Source organism: Ipomoea nil, unplaced genomic scaffold, assembly GCF_001879475.1.
Source record: "Ipomoea nil cultivar Tokyo-kokei standard unplaced genomic scaffold, Asagao_1.1 scaffold1043, whole genome shotgun sequence".
Taxonomy (NCBI): domain Eukaryota; kingdom Viridiplantae; phylum Streptophyta; class Magnoliopsida; order Solanales; family Convolvulaceae; genus Ipomoea; species Ipomoea nil.
The window spans coordinates 1,556,390-1,582,499 of record NW_017617471.1 but is presented as its reverse complement, the minus strand read 5'-3'; the positions used below and the strand labels follow the sequence as shown (position 1 = coordinate 1,582,499).

The window sequence follows — 26,110 nt, the reverse complement described above, 5'->3', positions numbered from 1 at the left end:
TAGGTTACAGATAATGAGGAGTTTTTTTGGTATTTTATAAAAAACTAAAAGTATCCGCGACTTGCAGACAAAAATTGCAAAAGTTCAATTGATGACATCAGTAGTTTTCCTAAAGCTCCATATCTCAAGGATCTCATTGCCACTTTCACGAGAAAAGGGACTGACAGCCTTCTGTACTAAATACACGTGCTTAGTGTTTCTTTTACTCATACAAATGTATCATGCTAATGTTCTTAGCCAACCAAGTAGCCGAAGAAGAGCACTGTCCAGCACAGGGGATTTTCTCTCAATTCCTAGGGCAATAAAAAAAAAAAAAAAAAAAAAAAGATTTGCAGTCAAATGAAAGTAGTTACTCGAGGAAATTGGAAGATTTATCTAGTGTGTTTACCTAAATCAGCAGCAACACGATGAGCACACATTACTCCGGAAAAGGCCACCGCTATGACACCTTGACCAGGAAAGCAACTATCCCCGACACAATACAGTCCATTTATAGCCTGGAAGCTCAGAAACAGACAAACCAGTTCATTCAGTGCACAAGGAGACTGTTAAGACTCCCATATTAATAAAAATAAGAGAGAACATATGGGTTTATAAGGTCATGGGTTAGACTAGCTGATTGGTTGGATTCAATCTTTTAGTGTGGTTTGACCCATGCACATTATAGCCCAGTTGAGTGACTATGGCCCAATCTTAGTTTATAACATGGTATCAGAGCTTGTTTGGTCAACTTTGTGCCTAAACACTAAATGAGTAACTTACAGTTGTGTTAAACGGCATCCCCAATAAACCCTTTGGAGTCCCGCGTGGCATTGGTCCATATGTTCCACTGTCGCGAGCAAGGTATCGTCTGTGTGTCTTAGGTGACCCCACCTGTGATACATACAGGGCACATTAGATTGACAAACGTTTGCACTCTGAACCTATTTGACAGGAGTGACAGAAACCATAAAAGAAAGTTTGAATAGGTCTGACTTCCTTCTGCTTTTGGGTAAAAACGGGAACAAGAAATTAATAGGTTTGGCATTTTTCTTTTTTCCTTTCTTAAGAAAGTTAATGTCATAAAATGTATGAAGTGCTGAAACAAAGTATGAAATGGATTTGGAATTTATTTTTGATTTCTCTTCTTCTATATCATGTAAATGGAAGACAAGCCACCCAAGTCATGATTTTGGGTGTAATTATCTCATAGAATTCAGAAACTGTTTCAAAGCATAAAATCATGAATCATACCTCCTTAAAAACAATCGAAGATTTGAGACCTGGAAATAGTGTCTTTTCAAGTCTGCTTATTATTCTGTCAGCCACAAGCTCCTTCTTTGCATTGTAGTCTTTTAGAGAGAGTCCCTAATGAATAAAGAACTCCTTACGGTTATTCGAAAGAAAATACAAACAAAACTTGATTGCGGTATCGGATTCAATTATATCACGTAAAAGTACCTCCCAGTCCTCTATGCTTGAAGTTGTAAATATATGAAGAATATGACGTCCTTCTGGTGCCAACGATGAATCAAGAACAGTTGGAATACTCAAAAATATACTTCCATAAGGCATTTCTAAATTCGCCCAATCATCCTGTAGAATCCACAGAACATAGAAAATGAACCAAACAAACGAGAGAGAATTAAATATTCTAATCTCAAGCTGAATTGTCGTAGTACCTCAAGGATAAAATGGTGGCAATCTGTGTCTGGTGGTAGAACCTCGGCCTTAACCCCCATGTGAATAGAAAGAAAAGAAGGTGCTTTAACATATGCCTTCTGGAAATTTTCTTCTTCCTTTGGCAGATTCTCAGCCTTCAAAAGCTTCCCTATAATTAACAAGGATATAAAATTAAATGCTTCGATATGGTGCATGTCAAGAATAGGACTAATTAAGTGTAATTTGTTCCGAACCCTTTTTTTCTTTGATTGATTATAATTGATTTGTTTGATTAGAATTAGGAGAATAAGAATCATTCAATTTTCTTTCCAATTTAACAGTATAGAATTCTCAAAGCTTCGAGGAGAACTAACCAAAAGTATCCCATCTGGTAGCATTTGATATTATGGTTTTAGCATAAAACTTCCTCCCATCCGACAGCTTCACTCCCACCTACACGTAAAATTGGAACGAAGAAGAGCATATTTATTTTGCGTCTAATAACAATAATAGGAGTCTGAAAGTAGCTATTTAGGACCAAAAGTGTAGTCAATCTTACAGCTTTGCCACTCTCAACGATAATATTGGTTACATTTGCCCTGTATAGCATTTTACTACCCCGATTAACCAAGCCCTGCGCTAAGGACTTAGCAATTCCTCCTACTCCACCAACGGGATAGTTGATTCCACCAAAATGTCGGTCACATAGCACCTACACCAGAAAACTCTATGAGAAAACGGGAAAAGTATAAATACACAGGTAGGTGGAAAGTTAACAGAAAATTAGTTACCATGCTTGCATTGATCATTGGTGTTTGTAAAGCATTCACGGTGCTGACAATGAAGCACTGAAGAACAAGAAGAATAAATTTTTCGAGAAATCAGTTAGTGTGCAAGTCTGAAATTCAAAGCTCGAATAAATAATTAGTTAGCAAAGCAACTAACCTCTGCATCTATAAAAGACAGCAACTGGGCGTCTTTTATGAACATCCTAGCAATGGCACCAGCATTCTGGGGCAAATAATAAGCTGCAATGAGCAAAAAGGAACATGACCAAAAAAAAAAAAAAAAAAAAAAAAAAAGAAGAAGAAGGGTTGTGATTTAGGATATTTAAGAAATTCCACAAGAAAGGAAATAAAGGGATTATGATCATAAAAATCAGTTCGTAAATAATTACCAAGAGTCAAGCACTCGAGGGGCTTTTTAAGAAACTGTCCAAAAAGGTAAAGTGGTTCCTCCAACGATTTCAATTCCAAGGAATTCAAGGCATTGAAGATCTGCCCAACACATTAAACATATCAATGTCAGTCAAAACTGAATAAATTTAATACTCGAGAGATCGCTGCAAATCACCTTAATTAAAACAAACCTTCCAGCATTCACCATAGAACTTGAGAATTCCTTCCTTTTCATGTGGAAATTTATTCACGAGTTCTGCAACGAAGTCACTATATTCTCTGTGTACTCGGACTGAAAGATCATCGGGTAGGTGGAAATGAACAGTAGTTGGATCAGGTAGCACCTCCATCTTACATCCTACGGCTGCCAATGCTTGAGTAATCAAATTTAGATTTCCCTACAAAGATAAGATATGAAACATAACTGTATAATCAACAAAGCATGACAAACAAGATCAAGGCTTGCATTTCTATCATCAACTACTACTAGCATCCATTGCTTTATTGATAGTAGTTTATAAAAGAGATAACAGTTAAACTGAGAATAATAAATCCATCCTCCCTGTAGCATTAAGAGTAACAGAATAGACTATTTCTTCTCCTATCTGCTTTGTGTGTTATCTTTTCTAGATGGTAGGCTTAAACAGATTTTTGAGATTATAGATTATATAATCCACATTCACATTGAAACTTTGAAGTAATGGTTAAGTTTCCATTTAAACCAATGAGAACTAGCAAACACCATTGTTGAGACTAACAAGAACAAGAACCAAAAGTAACCATTTATTAGGATTTCTAAACAATCACAAAAGGAAAAAGAGATGATTGGAATCAACTAACCTTATCACTGAATCCAAACATCACAGATGATCCAACATCAAATGTGTAACCATCTCTCTGGTAATACCCAGAGCTCCCACCTGGAATCACATACTTCTCCAATACCAAAACCTTGGCTCCTTTCACCGCCAATTGCGTCGCCGCCACCAAACCACCAATTCCTGATCCTATAACAATGGCATCATAGTTCTCACCCTCTTCTACTTCTACACCAATATCCCCATCACTCTCCACTACTCTATCTGCACTAGCCACTGATTTCAACTGAGAAAAAATACCTCTTTTTCTTTGCTTGGCACAGTGCTCAGTTGTCAATGCGTCCAAGTAAAATTTTTTAGCTTTCTGATATCGAGGTTTATAATTATAATTATAACCACCCAAAGCTGCAACCTTGGAGTGAGTAAAAAGACGAGCACTGCTAAACCCAAAGCTCAAAGTACCCATTCCGAGCTTGAATTGCAATCTATTCAGAAAGGGATAAATTTTTTCCTTAATCGTTTCCAAGATTTCGCTTTGCAGGCACCCAGAGAGCTACGCCTTCTGAACTGCAAGCTATTAGGAAAGGGATAATTTTTCCTTAATCTTTTCAAAGGTTTTGCTTTGCAGGCGCCCAAAACAGTACTGGAAAATGGATTCTTGAATTCTCATAACATCTGTACTGCTGAGTTGAGGGCGGTGCAGTGGGATGGGTGGTGGCTTCTCGTAGTGGTCGGAAGCCAGAAATGGGAAGGGGGTGAAGTGGATTAGCATGATGATTCTTGGGCGATTATTCCTTGTTAACTGTGAAAGATGAGACAAATTCCTTTTTTTGTCGAAAACAAAAATTATACAAATTTCGTTATTTTATTGCCTTTCCAGTTGGGCAGTTAGGCCGGGCCTAACTCTTTAGTCTTTAGGTTCGCCCGGCCCGGCCCGCACTACAAAAGTAGTAGCCCAATTTCTGGTATAATTATGCCTTTAACAACTAATTTGGCCCGTGCCCAACTAATTTCTTACATTAGTTGGATATTTGAGTACCATTTATGACAATTGATAAGTAGGTTATTACCTGTACGGATTCACTGGTTCAGTTGATAGTATTTAAGAAAAATGATTAATGTTTGAACATTAATAGTAAAAGTAGGTACAAGTTTGTATTATGTAAAATCTGTCAGTTCAAATCAAGAAGATCAATTAGTTCTTTTTACTCGGAATGAAATATTTATGAACCATTCTCGTGTAATAACCAACACGTTTAAATGCATGATTTTTCTAAAAATAATTATTTTCTCTCATTTGACAATTTCTTTTTCTAAATTAAAATTTAGAGTGTTCAAGTATGATCATGCTCTTATGTAATAACCAGCAAATTTAAATACAAAGATTTTCACATACAATAGTCATGTTTTACACTTTTAATATTGAAGCAGGACTTCATCTCAATTGAAAGGTCTAAATTAATAGTTGGATTGCACATTAATAATTATATGATACACTTTCGCCAATTGACAGTTTCTTTTTCCGGGTTTAATTTGAATTGATACTCCTAAAAGGATATTCGATACGAAAGAACCAACTCTATGAGTTTTAACCGATTCCGGCAGGGTGATGGGTAGTGAGCGGCTCGCACCATACAAAAGAAGCGCCAAAGAATTTGGATCCACATAGCGACTATCTCTTTCTCTCTCCGATTTGTCTATGCAATCTCTTACGCTACCTAAATTGGGCAATCCTCCGCCACCTTTCTTCTTTCGCTGCTCTGCTCACGCACCTCATCGTCACTCCATTTCACTCTCTTTCCAGGTTAAACGCTCGCTCTTTACAATCGATTCCCGTGTTTGGTTTATGTGTTCAAGAAGCATTTGGGGATTCTTTTGGAAATTCTCTAAGTGATCGTTAAAGTTGGGATTTTTTTTTTTGAAGTCTGTGTCTAGTGCATACAGAGATGTGCAGTATTTGAACTCGACCGATCGGATCTAGATTTGATGTTCGTAGTTTGATTCTAGTTGAATTGAGTGTTTGGGTGTTTAGGTTTTTGTGAATTTGAGTCACCCTTTTTGTGGGTTGCTCTTGTTCCTTGGGAGATGGCATTGAAATGCTAAATTTCTGGATAAGTTGCTGAAGTAACCTGACAAGTTCCCTGACTACTTTTATAACTTTGGTAAAGTAGCTATAAATTTTGGATTTCTTATAACATATGTTAACAAAAAACCACAGGATCAAGAAACACATTTAGGACTTGAGATGAAAAGCCAAGGAATCGTACTGATATTATTTCATAAATTATTAACTTTAGGAGTTTCATGAACTGTTAGCTTTTGCCAAGGTTTGCGCTTGCTTCTCCTTCTCCCAATATAAGGTGGTGAGTTTGTCTAAGGGAAACATTAGTTCGCGTTTGTTGTTTAGACTAATCTTAACATTTCATGTACTCCTTGTTGCTCCGTAGCTGATGGTTTTGTGCTATTACTCTAAGTTATATTGCAGATCCATTTTGGTTCCTATTCTCAAGATGAATCTAAACTTAATTGCTCCGTTCTGCCCAGTCACAGTTGATTAGTTGTACTTGCTGGTACAAAATTCAGATAAACAGATCATTGGCTGTAATATCTTAAGCAATTGGCTTTTTTACCTTTTTTGCAGAGTGAAAATAACATTAGAGAAACCATGGATCGCCTAACCAGTGCTGCTCGTCTCATGATAGTTTCAGATCTTGATCACACAATGGTGGGTGCTTTATTCTTTTCTTTGTTTTTGTTTTGTTTTGTTTTACATGTTTCCTATTCTCGGCATGGTGCTTCGTAACATAATTGTGATTATGCTTTGCAGGTTGATCATCATGATCCCGAGAACCTTTCTCTGCTCAGGTTTAATGCCTTGTGGGAAGCCAATTACCGCAATAACTCTTTGCTGGTGTTCTCAACTGGGAGATCACCTACACTTTACAAAGAGTTGAGGAAAGAAAAGCCGATGCTAACCCCAGACATTACCATTATGTCTGTGGGTACTGAAATAACATATGGTAACGCAATGGAGCCAGACAATGGTTGGGAAGAATTTTTGAACCATAAATGGAACCGAAACATAGTAACTGAGGAGACTAGCAAATTCTCTGAATTGAAACTCCAGGTACAGTAATATGTTGACATTTGATTATACTCAAAAGTGATTTGGAAAATGAGATATTTAACTTAACCTAAAACATGGATTCCTTGGCGTTTTATTCATTTTATGGAACTGGTCTTTTTGTTTCGCTGCAGTCAGAAACAGAGCAACGTCCACACAAGGTTAGCTTTTATGTCCAGAAGGACAAGGCTGAAGAAGTAACAAAAGCTCTTTCTACTCGTTTAGCTGAACGTGGGGTATGATAAGCTTTTGCTTCGGTACTTTTTGTTGAGTTTAACAGCATTGTGATCATATACTGATGTGATTAGTATGTTTCGTTTCATTCTTGCTGCATCAAATGCAAACCTTTCTATGTCTATGTCATAATCAGAAGCTACTCTTATTTATGGTTCTAATGTATAGCACTGCTTTATGATCATCAGTTGGATGTCAAAATAATTTATAGTGGAGGGATGGACTTGGATATTTTGCCACAAGGTGCCGGCAAAGGTCAGGCTCTTGCATATTTGCTCAAGAAATTGAAAAGTGAGGATAAATTGCCCGTAAACACCCTTGCCTGTGGTGATTCTGGAAATGATGCTGAATTGTTTAGCATTCCAGATGTTCATGGTGTGATGGTGGGTGTTTCTCCTTCTCTTCATAGCACTATGTGGTTTTGTCTTTATTTAGACTCCGCACAATTGTGACTATTCTTTAAACTGTATTTTTTTCTTTAAACTGTAATTTTATTTTGAGTGATGAGGGAAACCCGTAGCCACTATCCGAGGGTGTGCACTGGGTAAACCTCGCCTTGTGACCCTAGCCGGCAAAAGACCACAATGAGGTAAACCAGCCTAGGTTGCCTATAGCTGACTGACTCAAACCAAGAAGGCCAATAGGTTGTCAAACTTGTAACCTTATGGTTACCAAGTCAATAGTCTGACCAACTTGGCTAGGGTTGCTCCCCTTTAAACTGTGATTTGATTAAAAGTTCATGGTTTTTCATTGGCAGGTTGCTAATGCTCAGGAGGAATTGTTAAAATGGCATGCTGCAAATGCCAAAGGCAATCCGAAAATAATTCATGCAACAGAGAGGTGTGCAGCGGGCATCATACAAGCCATTGGCCATTTCAACCTTGGTCCTAGTACGTCTCCGAGAGATGTCACAGACTTGCTAGATTCTAAGGAGAGCGTTGATCCTGCTTATGAAGTCGTGAAATTATTTTTGTTTTTCGAGAAATGGAGGCGCGGAGAAATTGAGAACTCGGAGGCTAACCTGGCAAAGATGAAAGATTTTTGTGTACGTTCTTTAACCTTTAACCTATTTGTATTTTGTTCATGCTTCTTATCTTCTGATTGTTAAGTCTTGCAGTGTCCATCTGGCGCTTTTATCCACCCATCGGGTGTTGAGAAATCTCTTCAGGACTGTATAAGTTCATTACGAACATGTTATGGAGACAAACAAGGGAAACAGTTTCGCATTTGGGTGGATCAAGTTATACCTGTGCAGGTTGGTTCGGGCTCGTGGTTAGTGAGGTTCAAGAGGTGGGAGCTCTCCGGTACGTGTTCTTTGCCTAACATACAAGATGGTATTTTGCTTTCCGTTTTCCTATATCAATATGAGACTACAAACAGATATAGCCTCGCAAGAATCGTTCTTTTTTTCCACCCACCTTCGGTTTCTGATGCAACGATGATTCTTGTAGGTGAAGAACAACAATGTCGCTTGACCACTGTTCTACTAAGTTCAAAGGTAGCGTCTTTAAACCGTAGCACCAGACAGATCCTAACATCTTATTTGATTTCGAGAATTTGCATTATTTTGATTCATTTTGTGTCTCACTCTCAGGATGTGAGTGTTTCTCAAGGTCTCAAATGGATGTATGTGCATCAGACATGGCTGGATGGAGCTGCAGCAGCAAAGGAGGACACTTCAACCTGCTTCTTCTAGACTGTAATCTCATCTCAAATTTCACTTTTCTTGTATTTCCTCCCTCAAAATAAGACACTATCACATCAAACTCTTCTTCTTCTTTTTTTCCTAGATAAATAAATTTAGTATATAGAAATACAATCAAAATTCTCCATCCTGGGGTTGGCTCTGATACCAAATTGAAGCATGTGCTTCATCTAATAAAAGTCTAAACTAATAATTAGATTGCACATTTATGCAACTATGGACAACCTGAGTTAGTTTACGTGTAAGTTTTAGTACACCTTTTTTTTTATTACAAAGGAAGGGGGATACCCATACAATCTATGCCTACACTGAGGCTCGAAACCTAGACCTCCCACATAGGGGAGCAATCCGATACCAGTGGACCACAAGCCACCGGTAGTTTTAGTACACCTTTGAGTAATGACTGCGAATTTTTTTCGTCACCAAAAAAAAAAAAAAAAATACTAGCTTAGCAATAGTTTTTTTTTTTTTTTTTTACAAAAAATTTATATACACAAAATTAAGAACTTAAAAAGATTGTGTTTTGTACATATAATAATATACAACAAGGGGAGTGTAACGCGATCACCCGCAACTATACCATATCCTAAAAAGTAGGTGACTAGTAGATGTACATAAATACCAAAATTGACCCTTTAACTAGGGTCATATATGTAATTAAATTAGACTAGAAAGACTAGTCAAGCACCTACAGCCACCATTGGATGAGAGTGAAAAGTCACATGTACCCATTGAGTCCCCTGGATTGTATAATCCCTTTGTAAAGAGCTTGCCAATTTTCAGGCATTGACTCGAACCTCTCATCGTCAACCCCTCGTGTCCGGCGGCGGCCGACCACCGGCGACACCACCACGTACTTCTTGTGGTGATGGTGGTAGTGGTGGTGATCCCCGGCGGCAGAATTGCTTTCCGATGGCGGCTTCTCCACTCCATTTGCAAACCTCACCTTCTTCTTTCCCTGCCCTTTTACCAACCCTACAACAAATTCATCTTAAATATAAACTGATAGTTCGACTGCATATTTATGTGTATCTATATTATATACATTGATCAGTTTCAAGCAACACGGAAACCATAGTCTTAGTTCTAATACCAAATTAAAGAATATAATATGTTTCGTCTCAACTGAAAATCATGGCAGAAAAGAGATCGAACATAAACATATATAAAACAGAAAAAAATGAAATTACCGAATTCGAATTCGATCTTCCTCATGAAATCAGACATGAGGTGTTTGTGGACTTTGAGGGCAAGAAGAACGACGCTTCCCGACACTGCAAAAACCGCCATGCAACCTGCGCTCAAAGAATTATCCATTTTTTTGTTCTTTGTTTTTTATGCTTCTTTTCAGAAAGATCAAAGGATGGGTGGTTTAAAAGAAACGTTAAAGATGAAGTCAGAGACCGGAAATGCGGAAGAAGAAGAAGGTGAAGAACAAAGAGAGAAGATGCATTCGAAGAAACCGAGGAATCTCGTGAAACAAACGGAAGATCGAATATATACTTTGTCTGATGACCCGACAGAAGATTCAAGAAACCCTTTATTTTTTTGCGTTTTCTCTTTAGAATTTGCCAAATGCCATTACTAAGAATGCATCTGGCATATCAGAATCTGCTATTTGCTTATGCATGCATTTATACATATATATATATATATATATATATATAAAGTCAATACATGTCTACGCTCCTCTCGTTTCTTTTCTTGCGAAATGTCATTAATGTCCTCCGATTACTGCATCTAGTAATGACTGTGAAGGGCAAAAGGGGGAGAGGAAGAATTGTGGATATTTTAAACCTGTCAAAAATGGAGAGCTGGAGTTTGTTGCATTGTTTGGTGAAGCGTACAAGTTTGGGTATGAGACATGTGTTTGGGTGTTAGTTATTCGTTTCTGTAACGACAGGAATAACTTAGTTAAGAATTGACAGGTCATTCTTAATTATTTAATTTACAAGAAAAGACGTGCAAGGAGTCAATAATGAAGTCCGCTTATTTGTCTATACATATTTTCTCAACTTACTGAAACACAAAGAATTAATATATATAGGCGTATGGTTACAATAGTTATGTTAATTGATCATAAGGTCTTTCTTAATTCATTTTTTCAAAAGGTTGAACCCCAACCCTAAGCCTCCTCCACACCCCGGTCCGACAGAACATCTGGGAGGATGTAAATCATGGTAACTCAACTGAATATGAATCACAGAGGCTAGACATTTGCTTACTGCGCACAAGGAGCACACTCACTTTGAGAGGTTGCTCCCACACTATCGCGGGTGAGACTCGATCCTGGTCTTTCTTAATTCATTAAAGATGGGTTAGTGGTTGAGGTTAGTTGCCCAGGTCATTCTTAATTCATTAAAGATGGGTGCATGATTTAACGTTGTAATTTGGTTGTTGATGAGGGTAGTGGAGTGATAAGTCAAAGTTGAGGAAATTATGTGGAAGTAACGTTTAAAGCTTCTTTTTTTTTTTTTTTTTTTTTTTTTTAACCGAAGTAACGTTTAAAGCTAGGATAGATGTTAGGGTCAAAAGATAAGAAATCGTGGATTGGTATAGGTAAGTGTAAATTATTGATTTAAAACGGGAAAAAGTTGATTAAATTGGTCATGATATAATCATTATATCCTGGATTTCGGTTTAAAATAACGTTTTTTCATAATGTACATAGACGATGCCTTTGTTCTTTTAGTGGTGTCATTTTTTTCGTGCAATCAATTACAATATTGTTACTACAAGTACATAATCTGTTAAGTGTTTCACATAATCGGTTAACTGGCAAAGTGGACACGGTTCCAGAACTGTTCATAATTGTAAATATAGAGTTCAAAAATTATGAATATAGAGTTCTGTAATTATGAATATAGAGTTCAATATTATTATTTTTTTGTTTAGAGTTCAAAAATAAGAACTTCAGGCTTCTATCATGACCCAAAATCAAGCATGGGAAGTATTTAGAATGTGTTTGGTTGGCAGGTTTAGCACTCGTGTGTGGATATGAAAGTAATTGTTATTGTTTGGTTGATTGATTTTTAAAATACTACTATGGGTTTGGAATACCCCAATAATGGAAAAACACATTCCCTTATTTTATAAGGGTTTCATACTTTCATCCCATTATTCATCATTAGCCTAATCATTCTCATTCTACCCTACTACCAAACATGCAAAATACTTTCACCAAAACACATTACCATTACCAAGTATTTGATACCCATTTCGATTCCGATTCTCATGTGCCAACCAAACACACTTTTAGTACGCCACGTGACAGGAGTCTGAGACCAAGCAAAAGAGACCTTGCATGTTATAAAGTCTTGGCAACGTAATCGAGTTAATAACAATTATATGCCAAACAACCTTAATATCAATGTTGGTTTTAGGATTTTTAGAAACTCACGGAGGTCCAAAACAATAAGTAGATTGGTGGATTCACCAGAAAACTAAAGGTGCAAAGATTTTTTTTTTTTTTTTTAAAGGCGGATTTGAAGTAGGAATAGAGCTCTTAAAATGCTTTGTATTTTTCCGACTTCTCTCGAAGATGTCCTCCGGAGTATGGGGGAGACCTATTTATAAGTTTAATTTTACAAAATCTTGAATTAGGCGAGTAAATGTGTATTAAAGGCGCCATTTAAGGTCATAACTGTTGGTCTTGTCGTTATTGGACTTCGCGAACGTTAGGGTTGACTGTCATTGATGGCGGGTAATTAGTGGGCAATCGTTATACCCTACACCACGGCGCACATAGCACTGTGCGCCGTGCGCCGCGCGCCTCCTAAAACGACGTCGTTTTGGGAGGCGCGGTAGGAAGTTGCTGGGATTATGTGTATTTGTTCACACAGTTATGTGTATTTGTTCATACAGTTATGTGTATTGGTTCATACAGTTATGTACATTTTTTATACAATTATGTACATTCTTTTTATACAATTATGTACATCCGAATCAGAAAATTTGTGTGTATTATGTTAATAGTTTATGTTTATTATGTATTATGTTAGATTATGTGTATTATCTTTTAAAAAGAGTATGTGTATTTTGTTATATAATTATGTACATTCATGTATACAATTATGTGTATTCTAGTATAACATTATGTACATTCTTGAACAGCGAGTTTTTTTTAAAGAAAAAACTACTGTCATTCACTGGGGCGGGAAATTTAAAAAAAAAAAAAAAATAAATTAAAACGACATCGTTTTGCATCTGAGCGCATAGTGCAACGCGCGCCGTGATGTAGGATATAAATTGCCAATTAGTGGGCAACGATCCCAATCGTTATGCGTTGGACCCGTGTCCAGCATGCTTGCTGGACACGGGTAACAGTGCCGTTAGGCACTGTTATCTCATTTTATTTATTTATTTTTTAAAAAAAAAAAAAAATTCAGACCGCTTCATTGTAATAGTATATGTTCATAATTTTATTACTATATGTTAATAACTATACATTCATAACTCCATAACTGTACGTTCATAACTCTATAACTGTACATTCATAACTCCATAACTGTACATTCATAACTCCATAATTGTACATTCATAATTTTCGAAGCTCTATGTTCACAATTTTAGAGCTCTATGTTCATAATTTTATCACTATATGTTCATAATTGTAAGTTCATAATGTTAGAACTCTTTGTTCATAATTCGATCAATAACTGTACATTCATAATTTCCATACTGTAGATTCATAATCTCATAACTGTAGATTCATAACTCCATAACTGTAGATTCATAACTCTATAACTGTACATTCATAACTTCATAACTGTACATTCATAATCTTCGAAGCTCTATATTCACAATTTTAAAGCTCCATGGTCATAATTTTATCACTATATATGTTCATAATTGTAAGTTCATAATGTTAGAGCTCTGTGTTCATAATTTCATAATTGTATAACTGTATATTCATAACGGCATAACTGTACATTCATAACGGCATAACTGTACATTCATAATCAAAAAAAAAAAAATAACGCCGTTAACGGCAAAACGCGCGCGAATTTTTTTTTTTTTTTAACTAAATGACGCGTTTTTTTAAAAAAACGACGTCGTTTTGGGCCCGTGTCCACAATTCAATGTGGACACGGGTCCAGGACATAATTTGCCCAACGATCCCAACACTTCGATCGATCCTCAAACGCACCGACCCTTGTTCGGGCCGACTGTCTAGACTCAGTCTTCTTCCAGCCGAGTCCTTGAATCAGGCCCACCTTCTTATCGGACTACTTGTTCCTTTAAGTTTTGCGCTTTAGCCTCTTGACCCATTATCCCAAAGCATGTTTTTCTTATTCATATGATCATATCCCTTGTTTTTGGGCCCCCTAGCCCATCAGGATCCACACCCCAACAATCATAAATAGTGAACATTAATGAGTAATTATCATGTCATCGAAGTGATCGAAACGCATACATATAAGTAGAAAAAAATCGTAATCACAACATATAACACATCTTAGGTTACTTAAGTATTGTAGCCACTCTTAACAATTGTGGGGAATCTCAATGATAATACAGGCACTCATGATTGGTTGCGCCTATGGAAATTAAAAGTACCCCCCAAATGGAAAACATTCTTGTGGAAGGCTCTCAGTGGTATTCTCCCAACTACAACAAATTTGATTATAAGGAGGGTGGAAATACAACCAACATGTGCTATGTGTGGAATAATGGATGAGGACACAATGCATGCTTTAGTAACATGTGGTTATGCAAGTTCCATTTGGGCTCAATCTCACCTTCCAATCCCCATGATAGCAACAAATATTTTTCATACTTGGTTTAGTGATCTATTAAATATTTTAGACACTAACCAAATTGTTCACGCAGCTGCTATTTTATATCATATTTGGAGAGCTAGAAACGGAGCGGTATGGGATGCATGTCTACCGCGACCACGAAAAGTGCTAGCTACGGCCGAAGCCACCGCACTTGCATGGCAAAAAGTCCACCACAACCGCCCACAAACGGACTGCCGAGCAGCCGCACAAGGCCATGCTACCGCCACTGCCGTGGCACGGCAGCAACAACAGCATATCACGGTCAATACCGTGACTGCCATGGGCGCTGCCGAGGAGGGTACGCAGATGGAGCCTACCGAACCGAGACGGAGATGCTTTGTAGATGCCGGATTTATACCGGCTACAGGGAAGGCTACGGTAGGCGCGATCTTGATCAGCGAGGAAGGGGGATATGTATCGGCATTCAACGCACCATTGTCGGATTGTCTCTCACTGCTTATGGCTGAGACAATAGCATGTAAGGAAGCCTTATCCTGGTTATGGAATCGTGGGGAACGATCGGTACACATACTCACAGATTGTTTGACCCTACAACAGTATTTGACAGACCAGACTATCACAATTCGGACTTACGTTGGCTATGCCATTGATGCTTGTAGAGCATGCATTAGTTCTTTCGATTATTGTTCAGTTAATTTTATTCCTAGATCAGAGAACTATTTAGCTCATACTTTAGCGGCTTCTGCATTTAATTCTTCTACGATTATGTATTCGGACGATGTCCCTCCAGACTCTATTTCTGAGTACTTCTAATATATGCCTTATTGGCCACCTTTCAAAAAAAAAGGTTACTTAAGTATTTTTTGTGATCTACCATGATCAATCAAAATCCACACCTTATTACTTTATTTCTGTCGTTCAGCTTAGCGTTTTATTTGATTGGTTGCTTTTAAAATTAATTAAAAAAATCATACTCCATAATATTTTAAAATTGAATGTTAATTCTACACTACCCTCTCGAGTCAATTATTTTAATTTAAAAATAAAAATAAAAATGGATGATATATATTGAAGGTCTCCTACTTTTTTGGAGTTTTGTCCACTATAAGCTTAGCTTTGTCACTCAAAATATTTGTCGTGCTTCCCTTCCACGGCCAGGAGGATGACCATTTCCTCCTCCCCGTCGCCGGCCGCCGTCCCAATATCTTCCATTTCCCATTTATCATAAACAAAATATTTGCTTTCAATTCGATCCTGCTTTCGTTGTCCGATCGAACATCTATCTTGTCGTTCCAAATTTATCTTAGATTAAACCCAAAAAAAAAAAAAAGAAAAAAAATGTATCCTCTGTATTAAACAATCGAGATCAGATTAATTTCCACGATCGCCATCATCGACGCTCATTTTTAGCGCCTTCTCAATACAAGACCGATGGAAAAGCAGCGGGGGCCGCCGTTGCTGGCGGAGCAGGACTATTCGTGTGGGCGGCGCCGGAGAAGGGTGCGGGTGGCGGAGGTGATCGGAGGGACCACGGCGGAGTGCGCGGCGGTGTGGTGCTGCATCCCCTGCGTCCTGGTGGAGATGCTGGTGCAGGCCTTTTACAAGGTCCCGTCGGAGCTGTGCCGGAAAGCTCTGAGGAGGCGGCGGCGCAGGCGGGCGAAGAATGGGGTGTTTCCGGCGTCGACGCGGCACAGCTTCTGGGATGATTCGGTGATGCGCATGCACCGCCACCTCGATGTGGACGCCGCCGTGGAGGCGGACGAAGATGCGGTCGAGTTGGAAAGGGAAATGTGGAACAAGTTTTCCGGCGCCGGATTCTGGAGAAGTCCCTCTCAAAGGACTGATATATCTCAATTGTGACTATACAGAAATGTAATAATTCCCAGTTCAAGAAAAATTCCTATCTTAGCATATTCCTTTTATCATACTTTTTTTTTTAGTTATGGGAATTTTATGTTTGTGGATTGAAATGTATTTAAACTTGGGTTGAAAATTTGAAAGAAGGCTGGCATGCAATAATGAAAGTGCTTAACATAATACAAAACTAACACGTTAGAATCTATTATAAATTTTACGATTCTACCTCTAACATATTAGGATTTGATATGATATAATTCAATAATTAATATCATCATATCAGGACTGATATAACACTAACATATTAGGATTTGTTATCAAATTTATGACTGTGATTTGATAATATAGCAAACTTCTGACTTTTTATATGACTTTTAGGATTGATCATTTTCAGAACAAAATAAGTAATTGGCAACGAATCAGGTGATATGCAAAATGATGGTCTATTGTCTCCTTGTACATACATGCATGGTTCTTCTAAGGTTGTCTTCATGCAAATGCCATTAAAATCGGTTGATAGAAAAGGTTAATTCAATCAGAGGTCCCTTATCTTTGGTGGTAATTTTAAATTTAGTCACGACTATCGTTTTTGCCATTTAACATCCCAAACTATTGTTTTTTGGACACTTTTAGTCATTTTCATAACTTTTTTTATTTTTAGTATTTTGTCTTTTCATATTTTTCTTTTGTTATTTTTCTGATTTCAACCAGTTTAATTGGTTTAGAACTTTACTAAAATCCGATTGAAATATATGGTTACTAAAACTCAGAGGTTACCTAAAGTTTTAAACCAATTAAACGGTTGAAATATGAAAAATAATAAAAGAAAAACATGAAGAGACAAAAATGCCCTTACTAAAAATAGAAAAAGTCATGAAAAGGACTAAAAGTGTCCAAAAAATAATAGTCTGGGATGTTAAATGGCAAAAACGATAATTTGGGACTAAACCAAAGACAATGGACTTCTGGTGTAATTAACTCTTGATGAAATTTATCTTATTAGCCATGGAAATGGAGGTGTTGATGCTATCGTAGTCAAGAATGGCAAGAGTATATCTAAGCTGGATGTAATATTCCTTCTTTGTACAAAAGGTGAAATTCTCTCGTCCTTAAGACTTCAACATCCCGACTTGATAGAATAGTAAATGAATAAATTATAATGACTAAGTGGCTCGCTAGGTTGTAAGATTCCTTCAATGGTTGGGCAAGAAATGACACAATATGTACCTGCATGTCACCATCTTACTTTGGGAGATGCTGAAGTGCAACATGTACGTTGCATAGCTAAGCTCATGAATTTAATATTCTTTGGTTTCTTCCTTGTCATCTTAGGCATAATCTTGGTACCTGTTGATGTTGCCTCACTTCTGTCATTATAATTAGTTCTCAACCTATCGAAGACAAATATAATGTATATAAGAAGACAAGTTTTTTGCAGAAACTTGTAAATTTAAGTTTGTGTGAAAATACTTGTTGTGTTAGACTGAAAATTACCAACAACCACCAGTTGTGTTGGTTTGTTTAATTGTCCAACTTTTTTTACCACCTGGTTAGTGGTTGATGTTATTGACCAATCAACCACTTTGGAGTGAATGGGTGATGGTTGATATTTTACAAAGGCCCTGTTTGGTAAAAAAAATTGTCCTATAGGTCAGTTTTGGCTTATTTAACCACTATTAATTGTTTTTTTTTTTTTTTTGAAAGTCACTATTAATTGTTTGATTTAATTAAAATATTAATATATACAAGTGTTTTGTTAATTAGCTTTTTGTAACTCCAAAATGTTAAAATTCAAAAAGCTACTCCAAGCAACTTTTTCAATTAGCTTTTTCAGAAAATAAATTATACCAGACAACTATCAGCTAACAGCTAATTTACCAAATCATTTTTCTACAATCAGCTAATGTTATCAACTAGTTATACTTTCTAATTAACACAATCCGCTAACAGCTATTAGCTAACGACCATTTACCAAACAGGGCAAATTTCCAAGTTTTTGATAATTTCACGGTAAAAAAGAGATTTCATATTCTAACAAGGTAAATATCAATAGAATATTAATGTATAAAATTAGGGATAAGGGTCACTCAAACTTTTTAAAAATATATATAGGGATAAGGGTCACAACTTTTTAAGAAAGTGTAATTAGGTCATTTAACATAAATACACACAAAATCCCTTCAAATAAGTCCTCTTGACCTCACCAAAAAAGAAAAAAAAAATGCAATTGACCATAAAAAATTTCAACTCTAACCCGCTCCACCATGAATAAGTTAGAACCCGTCCACGAGGCTCAACTCCAATGTTGCAAAAATCGCGCCTAGGCGCCATTGCGCCGCCGCGAAGAAGGCCAAAATCGGCCATCTCCGCGGCCGGCCGGTCGGCGATTTTTTATTTATTTTTATTTTTTTAATGTCGGAAAAGTTTCGAAAGGCATAACTTTTGACTCGGTTGTCCGATTCGCACAATTTTTTTTTTCAAATCGCGTATTTTTTCCGAAGGCGGTTTGGTCCACTAATTTCTCAAAAAAATGCTTCTTTAGCTCTTAATTTTAGTTTTTTATATATTTAGATGGTTTAAACAATCTTTTGAACAATTTTACAACCACTTTTGTAAATAGTTTCTATGAAATAACTATGAAAACCTTATGTTTTAGTACTAAATTTTGAAAATTTTTAATTAAAAAATTTTTTTTAATTAAAAAAAAAAAAAAAAAAAATCGGCGGCGCCTAGGGGGCGCCTAACGTTTTTTGCAACATTACTCAACTCACTTTAATACCCCTAGAAACATTGTATAAAAAAAAAAATACAAAACACCTTAAACATGAAAAGTAAAAATAGTCGTGTGAAATTGTCATACGGAAACACATAGAACTAATAGTTATTAGATACCCTAAACTAATGCCTATTTAGAGATTACAAATCAAGCATATATCTTATAGCAATTCTCTATCCTCATTCATCATCTCTTTTCCGGCCATTATATAGAATATCCCCTGATATATATATATATATATATATATATATATATATATATATATATATATATATATATATATATATATATATATATATATATATATTGTACTCTATGCAATCTTATTTCTTCCTTTTATGCTAATGAGAACAAGATGCCTTTTGGGTAGCGGTAGAGATAGAATAGATAAAGGGGCGTAATTCCACAAGCACCAACATTGTGATTTTATTTAATTAATTTATACTTAATATTTTATTAATTCATGATTAAGCAATGAATATGAAAGGTTTTAACATTTATTATAAACTGATACAAAATTTTGCTTAAATGTTTTTTTTAATGACTAAAGAGTAATGAGTAACTTATTTTTATAACTTTCAAATTATTTGAGAGTGAGGCATAATAGATATAGATCGAAAGGTTAAATTTTGAACTATCATCAAAGTTTAAAAATAAAATATATCCAAATTATTATTCGACGATCAAATCTAAAAATATTAATGCAATCGAAAATTAAATATGTAATAGAAAATCAACTCAATTCAACAAGACAACATTGTATTTGTGTTAGAATAAGGAAAAATATAATATAGAGGTATTAATGCAGGTTGGATCACCTCACAACAAACTGAAAATTTCACCAAGCTTGCAAGGGCCAAGGGCGAGTTTTCATGGTCTTAACTCGCCTCATATTGAGTGGTAGGTCTCGTGGATCGATCTATGGTCTAATTTTAAAATAACTAAGAATAAAACAATTAAAAATAAAATTACTATTTTCTATTAAACCATTTATAAAAACAAATATTTTATGCTATTTATTATTGTTAATTTTTCTTCTCATTATTTCTCTTTTTCTAAAATGAGGAAACAAAACAAAAGCATTAGGTCGTCGGTCAACTCACAACTCGCAAAGCTCGCTTCTTCATAGACAAAAAACCTTTCGATTATAACTTGTTTAATTATAAGGTGGTTAGTGATTAACTCGTATGTTTTGGCCCATCTTGATCACCTCCAATTATTATTGTGTGAATCATATAATCAAATAATGTATATTCAGTACACAAATAATATATTTTTAGTATAATAAAAATATATATTGCATTCAAGAAAAGTACATTACTTTATATAATGTACTTCAATACATAAATAATATAATTTTAATATATTAAAAATATATATATTTTTATTATAGTCTACGTAGCACTGTGTGAACTAATAATTTGCGGATCATCTTATTTAAATAAAGTAAAGGGTTGGTGTAGTTTTGGGTATGAATCATGTGCAATGTAAGCAGGGTGTTTATTGTAATCTTGGAGAATTATTCACTATGGAAATAAAGATATTTTAGGGTCATGTCCCTACATGAGGACAAAGAGTAGAAGTACTTGGAAAGAACATAGTACAATAGTGGGCCACTAAATAAAGATTTGCAGATAATAATAAATGCCCTTAAATCAGATGGTCCATTTCACCCTCCACCGACGGTAGGGGAAGGGGTAAATCGGTCCATTCACCTTACAAAAGATTTTAAAGACAATTTTTCATGTGGCAAGCTGTCCCTTCAATGAAACCTGTTGGTACGGTAACCCCAAAAGCACTGCCATTCACGCGCCTCACGCTACCCGACAACGAGAGTGGACTTTTCGTTCTGCTTGGAAAACACTTGTGGCTTGCCGGCGTGGCTCGGCTTCTTAGTCCCACACCGACAGCCACATCCCGGCTTCCCACGTTTTTTCTGTAAGCAGTAAGCCGTCTTCTCGGCTTCGTAGTCCGGCTACCGACAGCCGTCTGGAGCCGAAGACGGGCGCGGCTTCCCTCCACCTTCTGGTCTTCAGATCGTCACTCGCCGCTGTGTTGTCCCACGTACAGCCTGTCTGAAAATTGACTTTGTCACTCTCAGTCAAACTCCAAACAGACTCATTTTTATTTTTTTTTTTATTTTGTTATTTTTGTGTACTTCGTACCTTACAAGAGTTCTACCAACTATATTTCGCGTCATTGAATTTAATTTAATTTGGTGTTGGATATTAGGTAAAGTAAAAATATTTAGACCTTAAATACTTATAATTCAGAGATAAAAAAACACCAAATAATTTGATTGGTGCTATAATGATTCGTAACAAGTAATTTTGATGTTTACTACTTTTGTTAGAGGATTCATCTTTTTGGATAAACGTCCTAACAAATCTTATCTCAAAAGGCTGAATCCCTAATCCTAAGGGCCCCACACTTCGACGTCATAACAAATCTGTCAAGTGATATAGCAGGATTCAAACAATTAATTTTGATGTTTACTACTTTAGTTAGAGGATTCATTTTTTTGGATAAATGTCATAACAAATCTGTCAAATGTGGCAGGATTGTAGAGCTATGGTAACCTCCACACTCCAATCTGACAAGGAGCCCTGCTCTCAAACTACAGCTGGTGAAATTCGATCCTGATCATTCTTTTTAACTTTTATCTCAATAACCAATTGAGCTTACCATACGGACATTGTTTAGATTATTAGGCGAAATTAATTTGCCTTATAATCCTATCATCGCTTACAGAATTACTCCATATAAGGAAGTAGCTTACAGAATTACTCCATAAAAGGAAGTATAAATAAAGAAAGAAAAATGGGGGCTTCTTTAATATTCTCCACCAGACAACCAACCTTACGTTTATACACAGCCCTACGTTCCACTCCCACAATACACGCCAAAAACCCAAAGAGCCTCCTCACATCCCATCCCACATTCTAGAGAGAGAGAGAGAGAGAGAGAAAGAAAAGAGGGAAAGTGGAAATCTTGTTCAGTCTGCAAGCGGCCATGGATTCCAGGGTCTGTGGCCTCTTCAAGCTTCTGTTTTCCGTCGCCGTGTTCTTGTTTCTTGCCGTGAGCGGCGCTGCATTGCAAGAAAATCAATGGAGTAAACAGACTGTGGCGTCGTCTGCTCAGATCAATTCTAACTCGGTGTTGGTGGCGCTTCTGGATTCGCATTATACCGAGCTGTCTGAGCTCGTGGAGAAGGCGCTTTTGCTGCAGACTCTCGAGGAAGCTGTTTCCCGCCACAATATCACCATTTTTGCGCCGAAAAATGAGGCCTTGGAGCGAGATTTGGACCCCGACTTCAAACGCTTCTTGCTTGAGCCGGGGAATCTCCGGTCTCTGCAGAATCTGCTTCTCTTCCACATGATTCCCACTCGAATCGAGTCCAAGCACTGGCCGGGGGAATCTACGGGGGCTCAGAATCACTTCACTCTGTGCCGCGACGCCGGCGAGGAGAATCTCGTCGTGTCTAAGAGGGAAGGGGAGAGAGAGGTGAGCGCGGCGAAGGTGTTCAGAGTGGACGATGTAGTCCGGCCGGACGGTGTAATTCACGGCATAGAGCGCGTGTTGATCCCCAAGTCGGTGCAGCAGGATTTCAACACTCGACGGAGCTTGAGATCAATCTCCGCCGTGCTCCCCACCGGAGCTCCGGAGGTGGACCCCAGGACTCACCGCCTGAAAAAACCGGCGAATCCCGTCCCCGCCGGCGCCCCTCCGGCTCTACCAATCTACGACGCAATGGCCCCCGGGCCAGCTCTAGCGCCGGCGCCGGCTCCGGGACCCGGCGGCCACCACCACCACTTCGACGGCGAGAGTCAGGTCAAAGATTTCATCCAAACCCTCCTGCATTACGGCGGGTACAACGAACTGGCCGACATTCTGGTAAATTTAACGTCTTTAGCTACGGAAATGGGGAGATTAGTTTCAGAAGGCTACGTGCTGACAGTTTTAGCGCCCAACGATGAAGCCATGGCTAAGCTCACCACCGATCAGCTGAGCGAGCCCGGGGCGCCGGAGCAGATAATGTATTATCATCTCATACCGGAGTACCAGACGGAGGAGAGTATGTACAATGCGGTGAGGAGGTTCGGCAAAATCAGATACGACACATTGCGGTTGCCCCATAAAGTTGTGGCGGAGGAGGCCGACGGCTCCGTGAAATTCGGCCATGGAGAAGGGTCGGCGTATCTGTTCGACCCAGATATATATACCGACGGCCGGATTTCTGTACAGGGGATTGACGGGGTTCTGTTCCCGCCGGAGGAGACTAAGCCGGCAGCTCCTATAGCTGCCCCTGTTGCTAAGGTTGTCTCAAAGCAAAGAAGAGGTATGCGCTTTTCATCCATTTCTTGGTGAATTAGCTATGGAAGTATTGCTATCTTTTGAGTGACAAGGAAAACACATAGACACTAACCTAGTATGTACTAGGTAAGCCCGCCTCGTGAACCTAGCCGATAAGGGACTTATGTTGTCCATAGTTGACCCGCCCAAACCCAGAAAGTCTGTCTTGTGATCCTAGTCAACAAAGGATCACAACGAGTTAAACAAGCCTAGGTTGCCTGATTGGTTCCTCTTATTAGGAATTGAACTTATAGCCTTGTGGTTACGAAGTCAAAGACCTTACCAACTTGGTTGAGGTTGTCCCGGGAAGGATTGCCATCTTGTTTGTATTGATTTCTTGAATTATTACAAGATTACTTGCTTGTGAAAATTGAAGTCTTTATATGTAATTGCCTTAAATTTCAAAATGAGTTTAATGTGTATACATATGTATGTCAGCTGTGGTTTTTAAGGTTAGTGTGGCTGCTAATAGGGATTAGATCAGAAAAACGCTTTCTAATCTCGTGTTACTATAGAAATGGCTTGAAACTTAGTGGTTTCGTCGAGGTTGTTTGTTGTTGGTGGTGTTGCATCAAAGGGAATATTTGATTAAGCTTGCAGGTGGCACTTGCAATTTTCTTAGCTTTTTCTGATGGACTATCTTGCTCAATGGAGAAGTTATGTATCTAACTTTTGTATATGGATCGAATAAGTCTGGTTGGCACATCATGGTTTTAGGTGTAGCTTTGCGAGTTTCTTCTAGTGCAAATTAGCCAATTGTCGTTGTCACTCTGATTAATATGTTGCTTTCGTTTTATGATTAAATAAGAGAAAAGGTTAGACCAGGCGTAGGTGTGCAAATCATTGAGCTTTCAAAAAAATAGTTTACACTAATAGGTAGGTCAAGAACTGTCGGTGTGTGTATATTTTGATTAAAGAAAACATTTTTAGGTTTGATTTTTCCCGGGGGACTTTAGCAAAACGAAGCTAGCACACGGGAGGGTCAGGTGGTGGGGTTCATATGTGTTATTCACTGAGTTGTGAGAATCAGGCTGGTAAAAACCGTAAAATTTCCAGCACAGCACAGCCCAGCTGGGGCTTGTGAGCCACCCCACAATTATTGATTCCTAACTTCTTACCTGTCTATTGACTTATGATTCCTATTCCTTTCTTCTGTTGTTCAAAAGCAGCTGTAAAGATTTGTCAGCCCTTCGCCTTTTGCTTGCTAAAACGGTCCATAATACTAATAATTTGATGTAAAGTCACACTAATTGTTACAATTCTTAGCTGTTGTGGAGATTTTTCTTCGGTTGGCTGATGATATCTTTCTGTTTCCAGGGAAGCTAATGGAAGTAGCCTGTACGATGTTGGGGAGTCTCGGTTTTGCTGGCTGCCATTGAAATTCTGCCCCGAAAACTCTGAAAGTTTAGAGATCTGGAGCGCGAGATGATACTGCAAATGGTGAGTATATAGAGCTGTTCTATTATGAGATGATCAAGAAATTAAACACCATTGTTGCAGCAGTACAATCCTGAGGAGATCTGAAAGGCCATTTTGCTCTCTCTGTTTTGTGATAATAACAACTGTAATTACTATTCAATTCTTTTGATTTGTATTTAAGCCCTCATCTTGGCCTACTTTTTGGTGTGCAAAAATATATCCCAAACAAAAAAAAAGAAACCCAAAATTTTTCTTGTTATTTCATGGGTGGTGGCTACTGGTTTGCCTTGTTTTTTTCTGGCATCTATTTGTGCATCCTTTTAGCTTGTGAATGCATGTTTCTCAGAGTCTTGCTGGGTACCTGTTTCTGTCTTTTTGTGTATGGAATTGTGCGCAATATAATATGTATAGATACAGATACGGTTTGGTCGGTCGGTCCTGCCCGTGGTGGCCGTCGTGGACGGTGGCGCAGGTGGTGGGTCTGTCTCCCATTATTATATTCCGTCCGTCAGACAAGGTGCCGATTCTTGCTGCCAACTTTTGTTTTTTACAAATCCGCCCCAATGTTTTGATAATTGCATTGATAAGTTCAACAAAATTTTATGTTATGAAAAGGACTCATTAGCTATCATATGAGCAATCTGATTTACTGATGATTTTATAAAGGGAAAATTGTAAAAAATGTCCCTCTATAATATGTCAATTATCAATGTCACCCCTGAATTATGAGTGGTGTAAATGTTGCTCCTCAATTATCAAAATGGTGCACATATAGCCCCTCCCGTAACGGACCTGTGGTTCCCCACCGCTGTCCATCGCTAGTACTTCGAATCGAGGGAGGGAAAAAACAACTAAATTACATATTTACTCCAACTTAACGGTGTCGTACACTAACGAGGAACCACATGTCCGTTACGGGAGGGGCTATATGTGCACCGTTTTGATAATTGAAGGGCAACTTTTACACTACTCATAATTCAGGGATGACATTGATAATTGACATATTATAGATGGACATTTTTTACAATTTTTCCTTTTATAAAAGAGATAAACGTGCTAGATAATTGGCCTACTATATCTTATAACGAGTTGTGTACTTAATTACTTTGATTTATAGGAAAGTTTGTAATTAATATTCGAATATGCATTCTGTAATTTGATTTCGTTCCTTAATGCATGCATCAAATGAACTTCACCTGATCTTCCCATCACCTGTAAAAACTTCTACAAAATATTCAGCGAGCGACCTTGAGGCATGGAG

At 37.6% G+C, this 26,110-nt stretch overlaps 4 protein-coding genes and 1 long non-coding RNA gene across 6 annotated transcripts; 2 read left to right on the top strand and 3 right to left on the bottom strand.

The window, feature by feature from the left end:
- Positions 1 to 41: 41 nt before the first annotated feature.
- Positions 42 to 4,458, bottom strand: LOC109181501 (prolycopene isomerase, chloroplastic). 2 transcript variants are annotated; one of them, XM_019331301.1, is made up of 14 exons: positions 3,660 to 4,458; positions 3,011 to 3,217; positions 2,819 to 2,918; positions 2,587 to 2,669; positions 2,433 to 2,489; positions 2,201 to 2,353; positions 2,016 to 2,094; positions 1,662 to 1,810; positions 1,441 to 1,575; positions 1,234 to 1,347; positions 763 to 873; positions 389 to 497; positions 215 to 293; positions 42 to 157 (listed from the first exon to the last, which is right to left on the bottom strand). In XM_019331301.1, the coding sequence occupies exons 1-13, from the start codon at positions 4,101 to 4,103 to the stop codon at positions 220 to 222; spliced, it is 1,815 nt and encodes a 604-aa protein (XP_019186846.1). In that variant the 5' UTR covers positions 4,104 to 4,458; the 3' UTR covers positions 42 to 157; positions 215 to 219. The 2 variants fall into 2 exon arrangements, with proteins under 2 accessions (XP_019186846.1, XP_019186845.1); XM_019331300.1 differs by having other exon boundaries at positions 42 to 293.
- A 730-nt stretch (positions 4,459 to 5,188) lies between these two features.
- LOC109181503 (sucrose-phosphatase 1) lies at positions 5,189 to 8,896 on the top strand. The gene is made up of 9 exons (XM_019331308.1): positions 5,189 to 5,441; positions 6,279 to 6,362; positions 6,465 to 6,764; positions 6,896 to 6,997; positions 7,184 to 7,378; positions 7,753 to 8,040; positions 8,113 to 8,299; positions 8,447 to 8,493; positions 8,590 to 8,896. Exons 1-9 carry the CDS (start codon positions 5,337 to 5,339, stop codon positions 8,689 to 8,691), a joined length of 1,410 nt encoding a protein of 469 aa, XP_019186853.1. The 5' UTR covers positions 5,189 to 5,336; the 3' UTR covers positions 8,692 to 8,896.
- On the bottom strand, positions 7,486 to 24,740 carry LOC109181508. Its single transcript, XR_002054209.1, has 2 exons — positions 23,583 to 24,740; positions 7,486 to 7,603 (listed from the first exon to the last, which is right to left on the bottom strand). It is a non-coding gene; the product is annotated as an uncharacterized LOC109181508 (long non-coding RNA).
- Positions 9,185 to 10,337, bottom strand: LOC109181507. The gene is made up of 2 exons (XM_019331312.1): positions 9,891 to 10,337; positions 9,185 to 9,675 (listed from the first exon to the last, which is right to left on the bottom strand). Exons 1-2 carry the CDS (start codon positions 10,015 to 10,017, stop codon positions 9,419 to 9,421), a joined length of 384 nt encoding a protein of 127 aa, XP_019186857.1. The 5' UTR covers positions 10,018 to 10,337; the 3' UTR covers positions 9,185 to 9,418.
- LOC109181504 (fasciclin-like arabinogalactan protein 17) lies at positions 21,903 to 25,206 on the top strand. The gene is made up of 2 exons (XM_019331309.1): positions 21,903 to 23,416; positions 24,748 to 25,206. The coding sequence occupies exons 1-2, from the start codon at positions 22,090 to 22,092 to the stop codon at positions 24,807 to 24,809; spliced, it is 1,389 nt and encodes a 462-aa protein (XP_019186854.1). The 5' UTR covers positions 21,903 to 22,089; the 3' UTR covers positions 24,810 to 25,206.
- The last annotated feature ends 904 nt before the right edge of the window (positions 25,207 to 26,110 follow it).